A 19,881-nucleotide genomic window follows, 5' to 3' on the forward strand; every position below is an offset into this window, starting at 1 on the left:
CAAATTTCATCAAATAGTTACGTTTACGTCATATATTGTTGAAATACGTGATTCGTAGTCATAGTTTTTACACGCAGACCACAAAAAACCTGAAACTTTGCATCCTCACACAAAGTACCTACCTGTTTTTTATTTTATATTTATCTTAAAAATCGTTAAGGTATGTATGTAGATCTGTTCACTATATATTTCTTATCTTATACATCCGATTATTCGGAGATTACGAACGGGATAAGATTATTGTTCAGCCCCATTCATGAAAGGTATGAAGTCTTCGGCACAGCCGAAGACAGTCCCGTTCTTACTTGTTCTAAGTACACCTATCCCCCGATTTACACGGTACTTGTTTTACACGATTTCGCTTTTACACGGTTCATAAATCAGCAAAATTTTAAAAACTCTGATGATTCACAAATCATTAAAAACCTTTTTGAGTCCCCTTGGCAACACTGATTGCAATATTGAGGGATTCCCCTTATTGTGAATATGTATGTACATAACCAAACGCAGAGTACATATGTAGTACATGTGGAAGGAAAATCGTTTGATGAAAATTTTAACAAAAAGCCATAATTTTTACTATTATTGCGAGTTTTTTTGGTTTGAACTGGTACGCTATCGATTGAATTATCTTTTCGTGAACCTTCATTAAGATGTTTTAGTTTTGTTTTATTTAAATAAATGACTGAATTGGATAGTTTTTTCGCTTTACACGGTTTTTGTATAGGAAAACGAAGATTTCATTTTACACGGTTTTGTCTGGAACCGATCTTCCGTGTAAATCGGGGGATAGGTGTAGTTTTATTTTCTTATATTTATCGTTTAAGAAGGAAAAGTCAGATCACGTCCTGTATTTGTGTCCTGCGTTCACAACGTGAAGGCTACAACTAATAGGGCGGCAAAGCTAATTTTTATACTCAGCGTGCTTTGCACATATAGTATATTAACTTTGATTCGATAACGGTTGTTTGTACAGGTATAAAGGAATTTATATATATATTCCATATATCAAAATCATCACTATCGAAAAGAAATTTGATTGAGCCATGTCCGTCCGTCCGTCCGTTAACACGATAACTTGAGTTAATATTGAGATATCTTCACCAAATTTGGTACTCGAGCTTATCTGGACCCAGAATAGATGGGTATTGAAAATGGACGATATCGGATGATAACCACGCCCACTTTTTATATATATAACATTTTGGAAAACACAAAAAACCTGATTATTTAGTAAATAATACCCATAGAATGTTGAAATTTGACATCTGGACTGATATTGAGACTCTGGATAAAAATTTGAAAAACTTTTTTAAATGGGCGTGGCACCGCCCACTTGTCATAAAATCAATTTTACAAATATTATTAATCATAAATCGTTACACCTATCGTAACAAAATTCGGCAGAGAGGTTGCTTTTACTATAAGGAATGCTTTGAAGGAAAATTAACGAATTCGGTTAAGGACCACGCCCACTTTTACATAAAATATTTTTAAAACGGTAGTGGACGAATAAAATAAGCTATATCTTTGCAAAAAAAAGAGCTTTATATCAATGCTATTTCATTCACCAAGTGGATTTATAACAATAAAGAGGGCAAACTTCACATTTTAACAAGTAAGGAAGGTTAAGTTCGGGTGTAACCGAACATTACATACTCAGTTGGGAGCTATGGTGACAACATAAGGGAAAATAACCATGTAGGAAAATGAACCGAGGGAAACCCTGGAATGTGTTTGTATGACATGCGTATCAAATGAAAGGCATTAAACAGTATTTTATGAGGGAGTGGGCCATAGTTCTATAGGTGGACGCCATTTAGGGATATAGCCATAAAGGTGGATCAGGGTTGACTCTAGAATGCGTTTGTACGATATGGGTATCAAATGAAAGGTGTTAATGAGTATTTTAAAAGGGAGTAATCCTTAGTTCCATAGGTGGACGCCTTTTCGAGATATCGCCATAAAGGTGGACCAGGGGTAACCCTAGAATTTGTTTGTACAATATGGGCATCAAACGAATGGTGTTAATGAGTATTTTAAAAGGGAGTGGGCCTTAGTTCTATATGAGTATGCCGTTTTGAAATATCGCCATAAAAGTGGACCAGGCGTGACTCTAGAATGTGTTTGTACGATATGGGTATCAAATTAAAGGTATTAATGAGGGTTTTAAAAGCGAGTGGTGGTTGTTGTATAGGTGGTCGCCTTTTCGAGATATCGCCATAAAGGTGGACCAGGGGTGACTCTAGAATGCGTTTGTACGATATGGGTATCAAATGAAAGGTGTTAATGAGTATTTTAAAAGGGAGTAATCCTTAGTTCCATAGGTGGACGCCGTTTCGAGATATCGCCATAAAGGTGGACCAGGGGTGACTCTAGAATGAGTTTATACGATATGGGTATCAAATTAAAGGCATTAATGAGAGTTTGAAAAGGGAGTGGTGGTAGTTGTATACGTGAAGGCGTTTTCCAGATATCGACCAAAATGTGGACCAGGGTGACCCAGAACATTATCTGTTGGATACCGCTAATTTATTTATATATGTAATACCTGCCAAGATTTTAAGGGTTTTTTATTTCGCCCTGCAGAACTTTTTCATTTTCTTCTACATAATATGGTAGGTGTCACAACCATTTTATAAAGTTTTTTCTAAAGTTATATTTCGCGTCAATAAAACAATCCAATTACCTTACCATGTTTCATCCCTTTTTTCGTATTTGGTATAGAATTATGGCATTTTTTTTCATTTTTCGTAATTTTCGATATCGAAAAAGTGGGCGTGGTCATAGTCGGATTTCGTTCGTTTTTCATACCAAGATAAAGTGAGTTCAAGTAAGCACGTGAACTAAGTTCATTAAAGATATGTCGATTTTTGCTCAAGTTATCGTGTTAACGGCCATGCGGAAGGACAGACGGACGACTGTGTATAAAAACTGGGCGTGGCATCAACCGATTGCGCCCATTTTCACAGAAAACAGTTAACGTCATAAAATCTATGCCCGTACCAAATTTCAAAAGGATTGGTTAATTTTTGTTCGACTTATGGCGTTAAAAGTATCCTAGACAAATTATATGAAAAAGGGCGGAGCCACGCCCATTTTGAAATTTTCTTTTATTTTTGTATTTTGTTGCACCACATCATTACTGGAGTTGAATGTTGACATAATTTACTTATATACTGTAAAGATATTAAATTTTTTGTTAAAATATTACTTTAAAAAAAAATTTTTTTTTAAGTAGGCGTGGTCCTTCTCCGATTTTGCTAATTTTTATTAAGCATACATATAGTAATAGGGGTAACGTTCCTGCCAAATTTCATCATGATATCTTTAACGACTGCCAAATTACAGCTTGCAAAAGTTTTAAATTACCTTCTTTTAAAAGTGGGCGGTGCCACGCCCATTGTCCAAAATTTTACTAATTTTCTATTCTGCGTCATAAGTTCAACTCATCTACCAAGTTTCGTCGCTTTATCTGTCTTTTGTAATGAATTATCGCACTTTTTCGGTTTTTCGAAATTTTCGATATCGAAAAAGTGGGCGTGGTTATAGTCCGATATCGTTCATTTTAAATAGCGATCTGAGATGAGTGCTCAGGAACCCACATACCAAATTTCATCAAGATACCTCAAAATTTACTCAAGTTATCGTGTTAACGGACGGACGGACGGACATGGCTCAATCAAATTTTTTTTCGATCCTGATTATTTTGATATATGGAAGTCTATATATATCTCGATTCCTTTATATATGTACAACCAACCGTTATCCAATCAAACTTAATATACTCTGTGAGCTCTGCTCAACTGAGTATAAAAAATGGGGGTGGCACCGCCTCTTTTATTACTAAGCAATTTTCTGTTTCGGGAGCCATAACTCGAAGAAAAATTAACGGATCGTAACAAAATTGGGTACACAATATTTCCCTATAGCAGAATATATTTCTAGTAAAAATGGACGGGATCGGTTAAAGACCACGCCCACTTTTATATAAAAGATTTTTAAAAGGGTCGTAGACGAAAATAATAAGCTACAACTTAGCAAAAATAGTTTTGAATCAATAATATTTCACTTATCAAGTTTTATTGTGAGAGGAAATGGGTTTAATTTTTTTTAAACAGGCGGTGCCACGTGTTATGTAGAAAAGTAATTTATCTGAAATGAAATGTACAAGTGAAGCTCACGCTGAGCATATAATGTTCGGTTACACCCGAACTTAGACACCTTTACTTGTTTTATTAAAAACTTGTCATTATCTGCGAAGCCCTTAAATACTCTAAAAATATAAAACAGTCCACTGATAGTCTATAAAATACGGAACCTGATGTACATCGTACGTGGCATTGCCCTTTCCGTATAATTTAATTGGTTTTAGTTTTGGCCAGAAGCAATTTTTTGCATTCCCTGAGTAAATGACATATACATGCATACATAACGACATAGATATCTACATAACCCTACTAAAGCTTAAGTATGTGATGCACAAGTAACAGTGAACGTTCCAGTTTTAGGACTTACCATCAGGCAATAGATTACCAACGGCTCAAATAGTTTGATATGCTTGACACACTCGCTCGCACGCTCTGACTTCCAAGTTTCCAAATTTAAGCCGCCAACAAATAGCTCACCCATCAAACGATAATATTCCGTTACATTTAAGTTAGCCTGACTATGGCTGATATAAGTTGCCGCCTGTTTACCAATTACATTTAGCTCATTGTGTTTGACATTTGACGACATAGACATTGTCGGGGTTGATAAACTATCAACACCACCGACCGCTGTGGACCCCTGCTGCAATGCGGTTGTTAAGCTACCAATTGTTGCTGCCGATCTCACAATGCCCGTTGCAGTTGAAAAGGCTAATAATTTTGTTGGTTTCGTTGGTGTTGTTGTTGACATGGAATAATTTAGTATATACGGATGATCGGCGCTGCCTCCGATATGTGTGTTTCTGCTGTTGTCGCCGTCCTGCTGTGCCTGGATATAGCGTTGTGATTGTTGTTGCAAATTTTGTTGTTGCTGTTGGTGGTGTAACTGCAGCTGTTGTTCGGTTTTACTGCGCACCGCAAAATACGGTCTTATGAATGTGGCATAATAATCCCGCTGTTGGTTGCCATAATTTTGGCCAAATAAATATTTCAACAGTTGCCGCAGACATACAATGCACTCGCCGGGCGCATAATTTACGAGTGTGCTCAAATACTGGAGAATTTCTTCAATTAGTTTTAGGGTAGCATTGGACGGGTAGACTGCGGATGTGCCACTGCCGCCGCCGCCAATGACACCAAAAGCTGTTCCAACGGTAGGCGAAGTATCCCTTCCGCTGTTGGTGCGGCTAAATCCGATAGCGCCACCACCGCTGCTACTCGGACTGTTGATGCGTTGACTGCTCGTATGAATAGGCGTGCCAGCCGACAATGGTGTGGTATGTGTGCGCAATTCAATGCACAAACTCAAAGTGTTGAGGCACGTCCGGAGTAGCGAAATTAATAACTTGCCGGATTCCTGATTTATCGTTATCTGAATATGTGTCGGAAGATAAAGAAGAATAGAAAGACGATATATAGTTATTCAGATGTGTAACCGAGTATGGTGTGTGTATGTATGTGTGTAACTAAACTTGAGCAAAACGTAATTACTAAAGCAAATGCGCTTTGTGTAGAGACATAATCAGAGACATTTATCTACTAACTCCACTTTGCTAACAGTACTGCAGAAGGACAAACGATGTTGATGAAGGTCGCCATCTACATAGGGAAGGGACAAAAATATCCAAAAGAGGAGCAAATGCATTTGAGAGAAGCTCAAATAGATAGTAGTGGAGTTTTGATGCGTAGACGTCTTTGTTCACGGTATGGGAGAATGCAGCATGTAAGCGGAAGCGTCTTCTCCATGGGGTAATACAGAATATTAACGTGGGGTAGTTTAAGTTGTAGAGAGTGGAATTATTACGCTATATCCTGTAGCGTAATGTGGGAAAAACGTACCAGGTTTAATATAAACGATATTTGACAGCAAATCAAGTTAAGTTAATCCAAGTCAAGTCATGCTAAGTCAAGTCAAATCAAGCCAAATCCAGTAGTGGAAAGGAAATGAAAGCAATGGAAAGTAGATTCAAAGGGTTGATGAGCGATTTTTAAAGCTTCTTAGCATCACAGCCTTCGCAACCCAATTGTCAGCCCCACCTATCCGAGAAGAATACTGTTACATATATGAATGTATCATATACATATTTCACCGGTACAATCCTGGAGACCCAAAGTCTTCATGGAACAACGGGGTGAGGGGAGAGATGGCCTAGAAGGTTCAATGTGTCGGGATGGATTCTTAGCTGTGGTTGTACCGGAACTATATCTGGTAAAGGAACATTAGCAAAACTTTCAAAGAGTGTCTTTATCGCTACAACAACAACAAAGAAAAAGAAACGAAAGGAAGGCAAAGTAAAGGAAAGGAACGAAAAAGTTGATTATAGAAGTGTTATCAAAAGAAAATATATGAGCAATCGATTTGTTCTCGAAGTTTTATTTTGACATCGATAACAAAGGTTTTCGATGAGCTATCGAGGGGTTTTCTATGTGTTATCAAAAAGTTAGCGATTTTTTATAAAAAAATTATCGATTTACTATCAAAAAGTTATGGATTTCTTAGCGAAAAGTGTTCAATATACTATCAAAAATGTATCGATTGTTTATCGAACAACTATTTTTATGTAATCAAATGGTTATCGATTCACCATGGAAAAGTTAACGGGTTTTTCGGGGTTTTACCAATTTGTTTCTGGCATGTTTTCGATTTGTTCTAGAAAAGTTATCAATTGGTTGTCAATGATTTCTTCATTTGTTATCGAAAAGCTGCCCACTTCTTATCGGAGTATTATCAATTTGTAATCGACGTGTTATAGGTTTGCTAACAACAACTTTAATATAAAATCGATGCCATATCTGAAACCCATTGATAACAAGGCAACAAACAAATCGATAATTCGACGATAATAAGCCGACATTTAAATATCACATATCGGAGTCGGTTGTTACTGCTAAGAAGTCGGCGAAACGCCTGAGGAATGTAACTTATGAACTCTTTGCAGACTTTGTAAGGTTCTCATAGCGGATATCTGCTGTAGCGCAAGCCCCTTGTTAAGTATAGCATAGCGTCAAATCGGAACTCTCTTTTTGACGACGACTTTGGCATACGTTTTAAGGGAAGAATCGGACCAATTTAAGGGAGAAACTGCTGCCCGGCCAATTTTTTACCTGATGAGTACAAAGATTGATAAAAAAACACACCATACAGAAAATGCTTTGGCTGTTGTTTCGATTTCGCTAAAAATTCGACTTATAGCGCTTTCTTTTTTGGCTTTTTGTACGCCGCGCAAGGGTCGTAAATATATTTTGTTCTATTCTAAAAAGCAGGTAACGCCTTTACGGGGTATTTCGTTCTTTTGTGAAAATTGTTACCTGCTCGCAACGCAAAATCGTTACACTTTTACCCTGCATGAAATGGCGGTGTAGCAGTGCAACTCTGCTAAACCAGCTGTTCGTGACAATTTATTTTGGTAACTTCACAAATTTTTAGCGAAAAAAATTGAAATGAAGGAAATAATTGCTAATGAATTTTTATTATCATTGACAGCGCCTTTGCGTACTTGGGTACTTGGAGTGTGCGGACTCTGTAGGTAGAAAGCACAGATGCTCAGCTGTTTCGGCTTGTTGATGTCTTATCAAGGCCGTACAAGAATCATCGATGGACGCGGGAAAGGCATAAAGACAATATGGTCATCCAACGTCATTTACAATGGCTATGTGGCTAAAGCGAAATCAAGAGACAAAGTGTGGGTTTTGTGCTGAGAAATCGACTTCGCCGGCTATTATTGCCGTTTGCTGCCGTGAACGAGCGTCTAACCGCGATCTTCATCATGGCAGGGTTCTTTAGTGTAACGATAAGAACTCATTATATGAAACTAGAAAAAACATACGATGACTTTCTCTGCCGCGATGCCAAAGTCAATTCCAGGATGAGTAAATTATGGGTATTTGGTACTACAGTGGAAAAATTCAGCAGTACGATGTTGTGAGGCTAAGAATGAAGGGATGCATACTTAGAAATAAAAAAGAGGCGTGTTTGCGATGAGCTTTAGATGCTAGCGGATAGTAATGATGCTCAAAAATTCTACCAGTATTACCGGCGGATGACGGAAGGTTTAAACGGAAGGGCGAATTCCGGCAGGAACGATAATGACAACCCGGTTACCGGCGTACAGAAAAACGTGAAGCTATTGATGGAACAATTTCCATCGAATTAAACGTCCAACCCGAGATACCCCAATTTCTGAAAACAGCTAATACGGTCCACTATCCGACTACAAAGAAAAAAGAATGGTAAAATTATAAAACGTGGGTAAGCAGCAGACTGTCCGTCTAATTGTTGAAAGATGGAGGAGAAAATTTGGTAAAAGCCATGCATCCACTCTCATGAACATGCTGTCGGGCGAGCTCAAACCCCACTTAGTTAAGTTAGGTTATGCGGTAGCTGCCCTGATAAGGATAGCTCACATACATCAAAAATAACGGTGACTTAGATCTAGCTACTTAGAGAATCGTTGAGTAGCAACGATAAAGCTCCGAATTATACCGATCTCAACTTTGGATAAATCCTCGGGAGATCCAAGTGAGTCGCGACCGAAGTACTTTCGCCTAGTTCTGGCAAAAGCTGGGCAATCAAGCATAAAGTGATTTGGTGATTCCACCTCATCATCCTCCATACAGCTGCAGCAGGATGGAGTTTCCAGTATATTGAGACGTACCGCATGGATACCCATGGGACAGTGCCCTGTCAGCAGGGACCCAGATAATCTTAATTGTAAAATAATTCGATGCAATCGCAAGCGAGGTCAGGCACTCCCTGACCACCCTCGATCGCACTGTAGTTGAGCTCAAGGCCTTGATACCCGCCTGGCTATCAGATTAGATGTTAAATTCCCTAACCGTAGTAGCACTGGATAGCATTCCATCCACCGCATCCTTAAGCGCAGCAACTTTCGCTTGGAATACACTGCAGCGATCAGCCAACTTAAACTTGCGACTTACTTTTGGCTCTTGACAACCCCCCCCCCCCCTCCACCAACCTTTCCGTCCAGCTTCGACCCGTCCGTGAACAAGATAACCGGTCCCATGTCCCATATAATTCCTCTTCCCCACTCCTCTCTCGGTGGAATGACTGGGGTGAAGGTTGTATAGGGAGCAGTTATCGGCATACAATAGTCCGTTCTGTCCGGGATAACGTTGAAACTGGTAAGAAGGCAAGAGTGTCCGCAGTCAGAAAGCCCATATCCCATATCATGAAGCCTGACCAACGACCTTGCCGCGGCCGCTTTTCCCGCAATATCTACTGGATATATGTTCAGCATGACGTTCAGTGCCAAGGTAGGTGTTATTCTGAGAGCGCCACTGATACCGATCAGCGCCATCCGTTGCACGGCTATTAACATTTTGGAGGTGCTCGCCGTGTCCAGTGCTTTCCACCAGACCAGCACCCCATATAGCAGAATCGGTTTCACCACCATCTCATAAAGCCAGTGTACTACTCCTGGCGAGAGTCCCCATCTCTTTCCGATAGCCCCTCTGCAGCAGTACAAGGCAACGGCGGCCTTCCTGGCCCGATCTTACACATTGAGTTTCCAGGACAGTTTCTTGTCCAAAATAATTCCCAAATATTTAACCCTATTAGAAAGTACCAACGGTACCCCTCCAATCGAGGGAGTTCTGAAATCGGGCATCTTATATCTCCTTGTAAAAGGAACCAATTCCGTCTTTCCCGGGTTGAACGCTAATCCACATGATTCAGCCCACCTAGCCACAGTATCCAGGTAGCCCTGCAGAACGTCCCGCAGGGTGCCCAGAAATTTGCCTCTGACTAGGATAGCGAGGTCATCTGCATAGGCAACCACCCGACAACCATTGGCTTCCAACTCCACAAGAAGCTCGTTGACTACCACAACCCAGAGCAGAGGAGATAGGACACCCCCCTGTGGCGTGCCCCTGCACACCTTCCTCTTAATTATGGCCCTCCCCACTCCGCAGTAGTATACTTTCCCGTAGGTACAGTTCAATCAACCGTTCAAGAGTTCAGCCTGAGGCAGTTAATGTAGATGATGGCCAACCAGCGGCAGGAAATCTCCAAAGACTTTTGAAGTTGCGCAGGAATGATTCCATTCGGGCCCGGAGACTTATAGGGCTTGAACGACCATATAACCCAGGTTATTTGACTTTCCCGTATTGGAATGGCAGCCACTTCCGCATGGCCAACGACCGCCGACCATGCAAGCGAAGGTTCCTGCGCAATTGGCACATCGGGAAAATGATTGTCCAGTAAAAGCTTTAGCGACTCCGCGCTACTCATCGCCCATACCCCAGAGCCTCGCCGATTCATTGCAGCCTTCTACGTTTTCGCAGAAGCTTCGCCATGAATCTCGCTTGGCTATCCTTATTTCATATTTATAAATCCCCAGACTTACCTAAAACCCCACTTACCACCGCAGAATCAAATGTCTTAATATTGCATTTAAGATTCCATATTGGTTACCTAAGTAAGGACTCTAATTCGACCAATTTATTAAGTCTTTCAGTCCCGATAAATTAACAATCGACCAGATTTTCACGATAAGTCAATCTTGCACTTCTATGCCTTCGAGAATCTGAAAAAACCACAATTTTACGCCATCACAGGCACTCATGAATAGAGAGTTTTACAAAGTCAAGCTATTGGTAGGTTAAATAAAATAAAATCATTTACAACGCATTCGTTTTAAATATGCCATAGATGTCTGCGAATATTAGCTATTTAAGCGTTTTTTTTTTTTTTTTTTTGCACATACACCCTCTCAAATGTGTATTAACAGTATGTATCAATTTAAAAACGCACAACGTAGCTCTCATCACTCTTTACTATTTTTTATACCTTTCATGAAAATGAAATGGTATATTAATTTCGTCACGAAACCCAAAATTGTAAGTCCTTAAAGGAAAATAGATAGACCCACCATAAGTATACCGAAATAATCAGGATGAAGAGCTGAGTTGATTTAGCCATGTCCGTCTGTCCGTCTGTCAGTTTGTATGCAAACTAGTCCCTTCAATTTTTGAGATATCTTGATAAAATTTGGTGAGCGGGTGTATTTGGGTGTCCGATTAGACATTTGTCGGAACGCGCCGGATCGGACCCATATAGCATATATAATACCCTACAACCGATTTTTCAGAAAAAGAGGATTTTTGTCATATCTTACTCAATTTAACAGATTGAAGCTTCAAACTTCACCATATAATTTCGTATATTGCACATATTGTTGCCTGAAAAAATTGATGAGATCGGTCGTATATATAGTATATATCCCCCACAACCGATTGTTCAGATAAGAAACTTTTCGTAATTACTGCCCTATTTTAAGAGCTAGAGACTTCAAATTTCAACGAATGCTTACGTATATAGCATATATTGTTATAATCAAAGCGATCGGTTGTATATATAGTATATATCTCATACAACCGATTGTGTAGATAAGAAACTTTTCGCAATTTATGCCCCATTTTAACAGCTAGAAGCTTCAAATTTCACCAAATGCTTACGTATATAGCATATATTGTTGTCTGAAAAAATCATAGAGATCGGTGGTATATATATTATATACCCCATATAAACTGTAATTTTTGCCCCTTTTTTACGGCTAGAAGCTTCAAAATTCATCAGATTTCATCAAATAGTTACGTTTACGTCATATATTGTTGAAATACGTGATTCGTAGTCATAGTTTTTACACGCAGACCACAAAAAACCTGAAACTTTGCATCCTCACACAAAGTACCTACCTGTTTTTTTATTTTATATTTATCTTAAAAATCGTTTAGGTATGTAGCTCTGTTCACTAAATATTTCTTATCTTATACATCCGATTATTCGGAGATTACGAACGGGATAAGATTATTGTTCAGCCCCATTCATGAAAGGTATGAAGTCTTCGGCACAGCCGAAGACAGTCCCGTTCTTACTTGTTTTTTTTTTCAATCATGTATTCTCTGCTTGCCTTTATGATTTCTGTTGGTTAGCAACTTTTTAACCCACAAGTATCAGATACTAAAAACTCTTCCAACCAACGCGAAAAGCCACAAAATCTCGCTTACATTTTTGGCTTTCGTGCGGTTGCACAGCATAACAAAAAAAGCGGTTGAATGTGCATTAGGGTGGACATTATATATTATACAACTGTGGGGAAAAATATTAACATTAGATATTGGAAAACGTGCTGGAGGCGCCATAGAGAATCGTATATTCAAGAAAATATTTATGATTTAATTTAGGTTTCTATGATGAACACTAATGACTACAACTATAGATTTTGAAGAACAACGAGTTTTAGTGACATCTTGCGTATCTACCACAATTAACTTCCGAATTCCTTCCGGTTAAATCATAAGCTTAATTGTTAACCAGGATTTGTTTGGAGTTAACAGTGCCACTTTACAAAGGAAAGCAGAAAGTTCACCTATGCGGTCGGCTGTCACGTTATACGATTTAAACTATTACTCCGACCACGTTAGATCATAAGGCCTAGTTTATATGTTCACAAAATTATACCTACATACATCGATATAAGGTACACTTGAATGTACATTAGAATGGTTGGGTCCACATCCGAAATATATAACTGGAAAAAAACCGCCGCTAAAAATTTTGAGCTTACGTTGGGAGGATCCCCGAGCAACATTCTACTTTGTTAACCTTCAGACCAAACTCTTATTTTTTTGGAGGTAATCTCTAAATAACATAACAAGTAAATAAAGGGCATCCTGCAAACTGCGCCAACTATCGGGGAATCAGCCTTCTTAATATCGCATATAAGGTCCTATGAAAAGTATTGTGCGAAAGATTGATGACCATCGTGAATCGGCTGATTGGAGCTTATCAGTGCGGCTTCAGAGCTGGTAAATCTACCATCACAAAGAGCCAAATCGTTAATAAAACCCGCGAAAAAAGATTTTACACACATCACCTCTTCGTCGAATTTTAAGCTGCCTTTGACAGCACGAACAGGAGCTGCCTATATGCCGCTATGTCTGAATTTAGTTTCCCCGCCAAACTTATACGGCTATGCAAAATGACGCGGAGCAACACCATCTGCTTAGTCAGAATTGCGGAGATCTCTCCAAGCCGTTCGAAACTAAAGGAGGTTTCAGAGAGCGTAACCCCCTATCATGCGATTTCTTTAATTTGATGCTGGCGAAAATTATACTAGTTGCAGTACTTAACCGCGCGGAAAAGATGGGTTTAATGGTGAGTGAGGACGAAACGAAGTACCTGCAGTCATCGAACAAAGAGTCAGCGCATTTTGCCCTTGGCAATCACACCACTTTTGACTGCTATAATTTCAAAATAGTAAAAGACTTCGTTTATTTATGGAGTATTATTAACACAAACAAAAACATAAGCCCTGAAATCTAACGAGGAATCAATTCAAAAGGAGGCAGTTCAAAATTCCTCTCTCGGCAAACGAAAATATTTTATTATCATGTTTTACTTATCGTACCCGTTCTGCTATATGATGCAGAGGCATGGACCATGACAACATCACATGAAGCGGCTCTGGAAGTGCTCGAGGGCAAAAATCTTTACGAACGCCTACGCATTGGCGACGGCGAGTACCGAAGAAGAATTAATGATGAGTTGTACGAGCTTTACGCATACATCAACATAGTTCAGCGAATTAAAACGCAGCGGATACACTCGCTAGGCCATGCTATGAGAATAAAGATGATGCTCCGGCTACGAAAGTATTTTCATCGGAACCCGCCAATAGAATCAAATGAAGATGGCGACCTCCACTCCGCTGGAAGGGCTAGGTAGAAAGTGATTTGAATTCCCTTGCTGTTACCAGTTGGCACCAGTTAGCACAGCAAAGAACCGACTTTAGAGAAGGCCATAACCGTTTCAACAGTTAAGCACCAGTCAAGTAAAAACAGAACTTGTATGATTTTTGAAGCAGAAGCTTTGCAAACAAATCTCCGAGGGTAGGCATAGAGCATATGCTTCTGCGTTTATCATTCTTAAATAACTATCAAGTCGATTTCGTCCGTACGCCCTACTCCGCGGCAGCTGGCGCTCCTTGACAACATTACGGCAAATCAAGTCGGTACTTTTCCTCTGCTACCAAATCCGCTCGCCGATAGGAATACTTTCGCCTCTGCTTTTATATGCATATCAGGACTACCCGTTGTTGATATCTGCTGCTGTGGTGATGGTGCTGAAAGTATGCTGGACCAACTTACCACAGATCTCTAACTCATGTAACGTGACAAGTGGGAAGTGGGAGTGTAAGCGGGAATGGGAATGGGCGAGGCAGTGGGAGTGGTAGTGGGAGTTTCCAGCGTACCTGAAGCAATATTCAATATAATTTATCCAGACCGCCTAAGGTATGGTGAACTAATACTTTTGTGGGGTTATGGACGACGAATAAGCCTATTTGCAAATAGACTTGAGCAAATTACCGAGTAACCAATTTGACTCCTTACAGACTGGAGCAAACACTATGAACATATTCAGTCTATGTGAGGTCTTTATTGACCAGCTAGTTCAATCTAAGACTGGAGCAAACATTTCTGGTTGAATACGACTTTCGATTCTCACTTTAGCAGCCATAAGCACTAAAACCTACGGGAAAGAACGTATGCAAAAATGTCTTCGGCTCTTTCTGCATCAACATGATAGTCCATCTTACTCAAAAGGGTAACATATAAAAAAGGTTTTGAACGTACTTGAGCTACAGCCCTACTTAACGACAACCAACCAAATAGGGCTTGGTGCACATTTTTTGACGCTCTATAGAATATGCATTGATAAAATTTCATACCAGCATATAGGAATATGTGTAAGTGATGAAGAACGTCTATGTTGCTGCTGTATATGAAGTTTCCAAACAAAATCGAAATTTAAAGCCGTGGAAGACCAAAAAACGAAACTTCAGCTAAGACAATTGTGTAAATGTCTGTATGCATGCTCAAAATTGATGGCAAGTGAGGGTGTATATGTATAAAGAGAAGCCAAAAAAACTTTTACAATTTTACGCAATGTTTGAGAGTGAAGTTACTTATGCTGCTCATCAAGCAACAATCAGTACTCTCCACGCCCAATTATTCCCGGCAAGAAAATATATGAGCGACCATAAGAGCTAAGGTGCAAAGCGGCAACGCTGAATGAATAAATAAACATGTAAGATTCTCTATTTAGAAGTGGATGTACAATAGATCTGCACAAAGGTCGCAGTGCTTCCAGGCCTAGTAATAATAACAAAAAGGTTCTCTATTGGGGAGCGTATATCCTGCAAGGTAAGCTATGATCTGCATGACGTATACCACTGTACTCCTAACTAATTTCGAGTCTCATGACATAAACCATTTTTCAAAGTAAATAAGGGTTACATAAGGTGTACATTTTATTATGCTCGTACGAATTTGTGTTTGTTTTTGATGGACCACAGACTTATGTACAAATTATTACAGTATCTGCTGCATTTGAAGCTAGGTTGAACTTACTGTAGTCCATGGGGATTAAGCAGAATCTCTGACATGCTGTGCTGCACTCTTCAGTCATAAACGAACTCTATATATACATAGATATATGTGTATAAGGCACTTATGTATGCACAATTGTTAGCCTTTGCTGAGGACGACATCATCAAATATAGCATTCCTGCGGGACAGCTCAGACCACAGATCCTATTGACGTTTGGTTCAAGAGCTCGTTAATACGAGTATCTTTGAGCCAAACAAATTGCTACCATCTTTTTGTCCTTAAATTTGAGCACTCGCTTTCGTTGCGTAAATGTCGCTTAACCGTTTCTAAATTCTCTTAGTTTTTTTTTTTCATTTTATTATTTTTTTGTATTTAATTTATTTTTTTGTTGATTTTATTTTACTTTATTTTATTTTGTTATAATTTATTTTATTATAATTTATTTTATTTTACTCCCTTACCTTATGTTATTTTGTTTTATTTTAGTTTATTTAATTTTATTTTAATATGTTTTATATTACTTTATGTTGTTTTATTTTTTTTATTTTATTTTTTTTATTTATTTTTTTTTTTTATTTATTTTATTTTATTTTGTTTTCATTTTATTTTATTGTATTGTAATTATAAATTTTTTCATGTGATGATAACATTTTTTTACTTTTATTTCATATCATTTTATTTTATTTATTTTATCTTTTTTTAATTTATTTTTTTTTTTTTTTGACAATTGTTTTTTTTTTTTTTTTTTTGTTTGCGATTCATCTTTATTTTTAATAAATTTAATAAGGGTACCAGAACAGTGGGTTTTATGCCCTTTTCCAAAAGGGAATAATAGTCCGTAATGCTTGGGATGAAGCAAGAGTTGGCAAAAAGCCGCATGAGCCACGTTTGGGCGCCCGTCAGTTCGGCGGACGAAAAGAAGTGTAGCAACTTCGGGAGTGTGCTCCCAGAGCAAAACATAAGAAAGGTTGTCCTGGGGGTGAACAAAGGTTCCAATAGGGTAAAAAACATGTCTCCCCAAACCAGGGGCGCCCACTAGCACCGGGTTGCTGCTGAGTGCATTCGGTATATTTCCAGTTCCACTCACTAAGCCAAAAACATAAGGACTGTTCCGAAAAGAAAATGCACACTTTATTTTGCTTGTAATTTCACAGGCTTGAACTTTTTTGTCTTCAATTTTCTTGTAACATAAGCAAGTGTAATTAAACTAGTTGATGCTTAAGCATAGAAAGAAAAAAATTTATATATCTTAACTTTAACAGTGTTTTTTTTGTTAGCTTTGATTTGCCTCTGTGTTTCAATTTAAAAGGAAAGGAATTTTACCGATCTGGAAAAATTGGAAAAATTCCAGTGGTAGGTATGACTTTCACGAATATGTTTTCCTTAATTCACTCTTGCACACAAACACTGAAAGAAAATGACGGGTAAAATCAACCGAAATACGAGTCAATTCAACCGAAATTTCTGTTAATTTTTATCCATCGCAACAAGATGTTGAATCAACTGCGCACAAATCGTTGATTCGTAATTGACCGTTTTAGTAGTCAAATGAACAAAAAAAGTTGTTGCGACAGCTTTGTACGAAAGTACCTATGTTGCCATATAAATAAATAAATGTAAGGCGCGATAACCTCCGAAGAGATCTAAGGCCGAGCTTCTCTTCCAATTTGCGTCATGCTCCTCTCGATTTTCCCTACAAATTGGCCGGACGGGACCTATATGTTTTATGCCGACTCCGGACGGCATCTGCGAGGCAGATGAGTTTCATGGCAGAAATACACTCGGAGCGCTTGCCAAACACTGCCGAGGGGCGACCCGCTTAGAAAAATTTTCTTCTAATTGAAAAATCTTATTTCTAAAATTTTGATGTTGCTTTGCGCGGGGTACGAACCCAGGGCATACGGTGTGGCAGGCGGCGCACGCTACCTTTACACCACGGTGGCACTTACTAACCGAACGTCAGTTGGGCTTACATCAAATATGCTGGCACACATTAAACATTATACACTTTATTATTTTGTAAAATGTAGGATTTTATGAGCTCGAGGCCTTGCTTTGAATAAAACACTATGTTAATATTCATATACTTATTTGGTCGATATTTCGTCTTCAATCTGAAGTCATTTTCAAGACTTTTTTAAAAACACAACATGAAAAGATAATAAACAGAAATATATTAATTATATCACATACATACATACATTTAAAACACAACATCAAAGTCTTAAAAATTAATTCAGATTGAAGTCGAAATATCGACCAAATAAATATATGAATATTAACATAGTGTTTTATTCAAAGCAAGGCCTCGAGCTCATAAAATCCTACATCTTTATTATTTTGTTTTATTAAACGCACTTTCGCCAAATTTTATATTTTATAGTCGCTTTGCAAATAGAAATGAAAATAGTAGTCACAAAACTGATTCTCAATTCTTTCGGTTGCAGTTCAGCTCATTCTCAATTTCTTCTCTCGCATGTATTTGACACACTAGATTTTTTCGAACAAAACTTGTAGAAATGTTTGACATAACATTTTAAATAGAGAACTTGTAAGTTATAGAAAAGTAAAGAATCAAATCGCTAGAAGGTAATTCACCACTAGAGTAACTTTACATGTAATTCGGCAAGGTTAATTTTCGTAACACTTTAAGTTGAAACGATTCCAAAACAACTCAAACTTTTATGTTGTCGGAAACATCAACATTTAAACAGGATGTTTTTTTATTATATTATTAAATTCGGTCGCGTGAGTGAAAATTCGTAAAAACTTGAACAAAATGTTACTAACTTTGTAAAAATCCTGTTCGTTCAAACAAAACTTTTGCGACAAGAGGGCGCAATTTTGCACTTCGCTTGGAGGAGAAGTTGCAAAATTATACCCGATAAATAGGTGTCCCGGTATCTCATAATTTTTTGCACAGTAAATTCAAAAAAGGGTTTTTCGTTTTGTATTGATAACTGAAAAACTAGTTTTTTGTTGTTTTCCCATTTTGTGTGTTTTTTCGATTTGGTGGTTTTCTTATTTTGGTATTTTTTTTTAAACAAGTGGCACCATCGTCATAAGTACAAAGTAGAGAGCGCAGTGAGCGTAAAATTCTCTTTGAAATTTGCTCATGTATTTACTGTTGATCGCTGTTCAAATGAGCAGTGAGATCAGTTGTGTTAACAGAAAATTCAGTTAGATTGACCAAGAAACTTGCAATTTTACAGAATTTTGTTAACTTAAGAGCGGCAATTTCTCTTCTGTTGAAATGACTAAACAACCGATTTGTTGATTTTACTGCCACCATTTCTTTCAGTGAATGAGACAGCGGTTTCCCAAAGATATTTTCTTTTATAGCAAGTAGCCTAGCAATATTTTATTAGTTTTTTTCGTTAATAACATTAGATACTGAATGTATACATCAATATTTGCCAAGTTATCACAAAATAAATCGATAAAATTAGTTATATTTAAGGCATGAAATTCGCATTGCTCGAATGCTCCAATCACGGTTTTAGAATCACAATATCTTGGACCGATTTTTATTTAAAGTGTTTGTTATTATAAAAAAAACCAAAGTTCGCGAGTCGCTACATTTTATTAAGTATCAAGGAAAATTATCAGCAAAACACCATATCCCAAATTCCTTTACATTTCGAGTTTGATTCACACGGGGAGCGGATTTCTTATTGGGTCTGTAACGGTTTAAAAGATTTTTAAGCTAAAGTATTTCATTTATGTATGAAGGAAGCTATTTTAATGTTCAGAACATTTTTACAGTCCAGGACTTACTTGTAAACGTGGAAGGGTTAATTATATTACACTTACCTTATAGCTATTATTAGCGCTTCTTAAAATATTGTACAGCTTTATGTAAACGTATTCACTTCCAAAATATCCCACACTTTGCACCAACGCCAACTCCTTTGCATTAGGGAACAAATCACTTTTTTGCACTTTCGCAAATAGTAAAGGCTTTTGTTGCGTAACAATATGATAGTAAATATTGAGAATTTTCATCACATGCACCAAGAGCTGATCCAACTGTTGTTGCAGCATACGTTCGGGTTGATCTGCCGTCAGTGTAGATGCCAGTATGTAACCTGAAATTATAGAAATATTTTGTTATAAAACAAATGTAGCATGTTTTACTTATATTTTCAGATGAAGCGTGAGTGTTAAGCGCTTAGAACTTAAAATGTAACAAGTGGTGGGGTGCAATAACGCCATACGCAATTAGGCCATAATGTTTATTTCCCGTTGCAAATGGAAATAAAGCCATAATTTTTTTGTATGGCCTTATTCCAACTGTCAATGGAAATAAAGACATCA

General features: G+C 38.0%; 1 protein-coding gene across 1 annotated transcript in view; it reads right to left on the reverse strand.

Moving 5' to 3' along the window:
* Positions 1-19,881, reverse strand: part of htt (huntingtin) — a 395,162-nt gene that overhangs the window by 212,340 nt on the left and 162,941 nt on the right. Inside the window, exons 12-13 of the mRNA XM_067768365.1 lie at positions 19,378-19,652; positions 4,519-5,523 (exon numbers count right to left, since the gene is read on the reverse strand). Coding sequence (XP_067624466.1) covers positions 4,519-5,523; positions 19,378-19,652 — 1,280 coding nt within the window. The remainder of the gene's footprint in view (positions 1-4,518; positions 5,524-19,377; positions 19,653-19,881) is intronic.

The sequence above is a fragment of the Eurosta solidaginis genome, chromosome 1 (assembly GCF_040869045.1).
Source record: "Eurosta solidaginis isolate ZX-2024a chromosome 1, ASM4086904v1, whole genome shotgun sequence".
NCBI classification, from domain to species: Eukaryota; Metazoa; Arthropoda; class Insecta; order Diptera; family Tephritidae; genus Eurosta; species Eurosta solidaginis.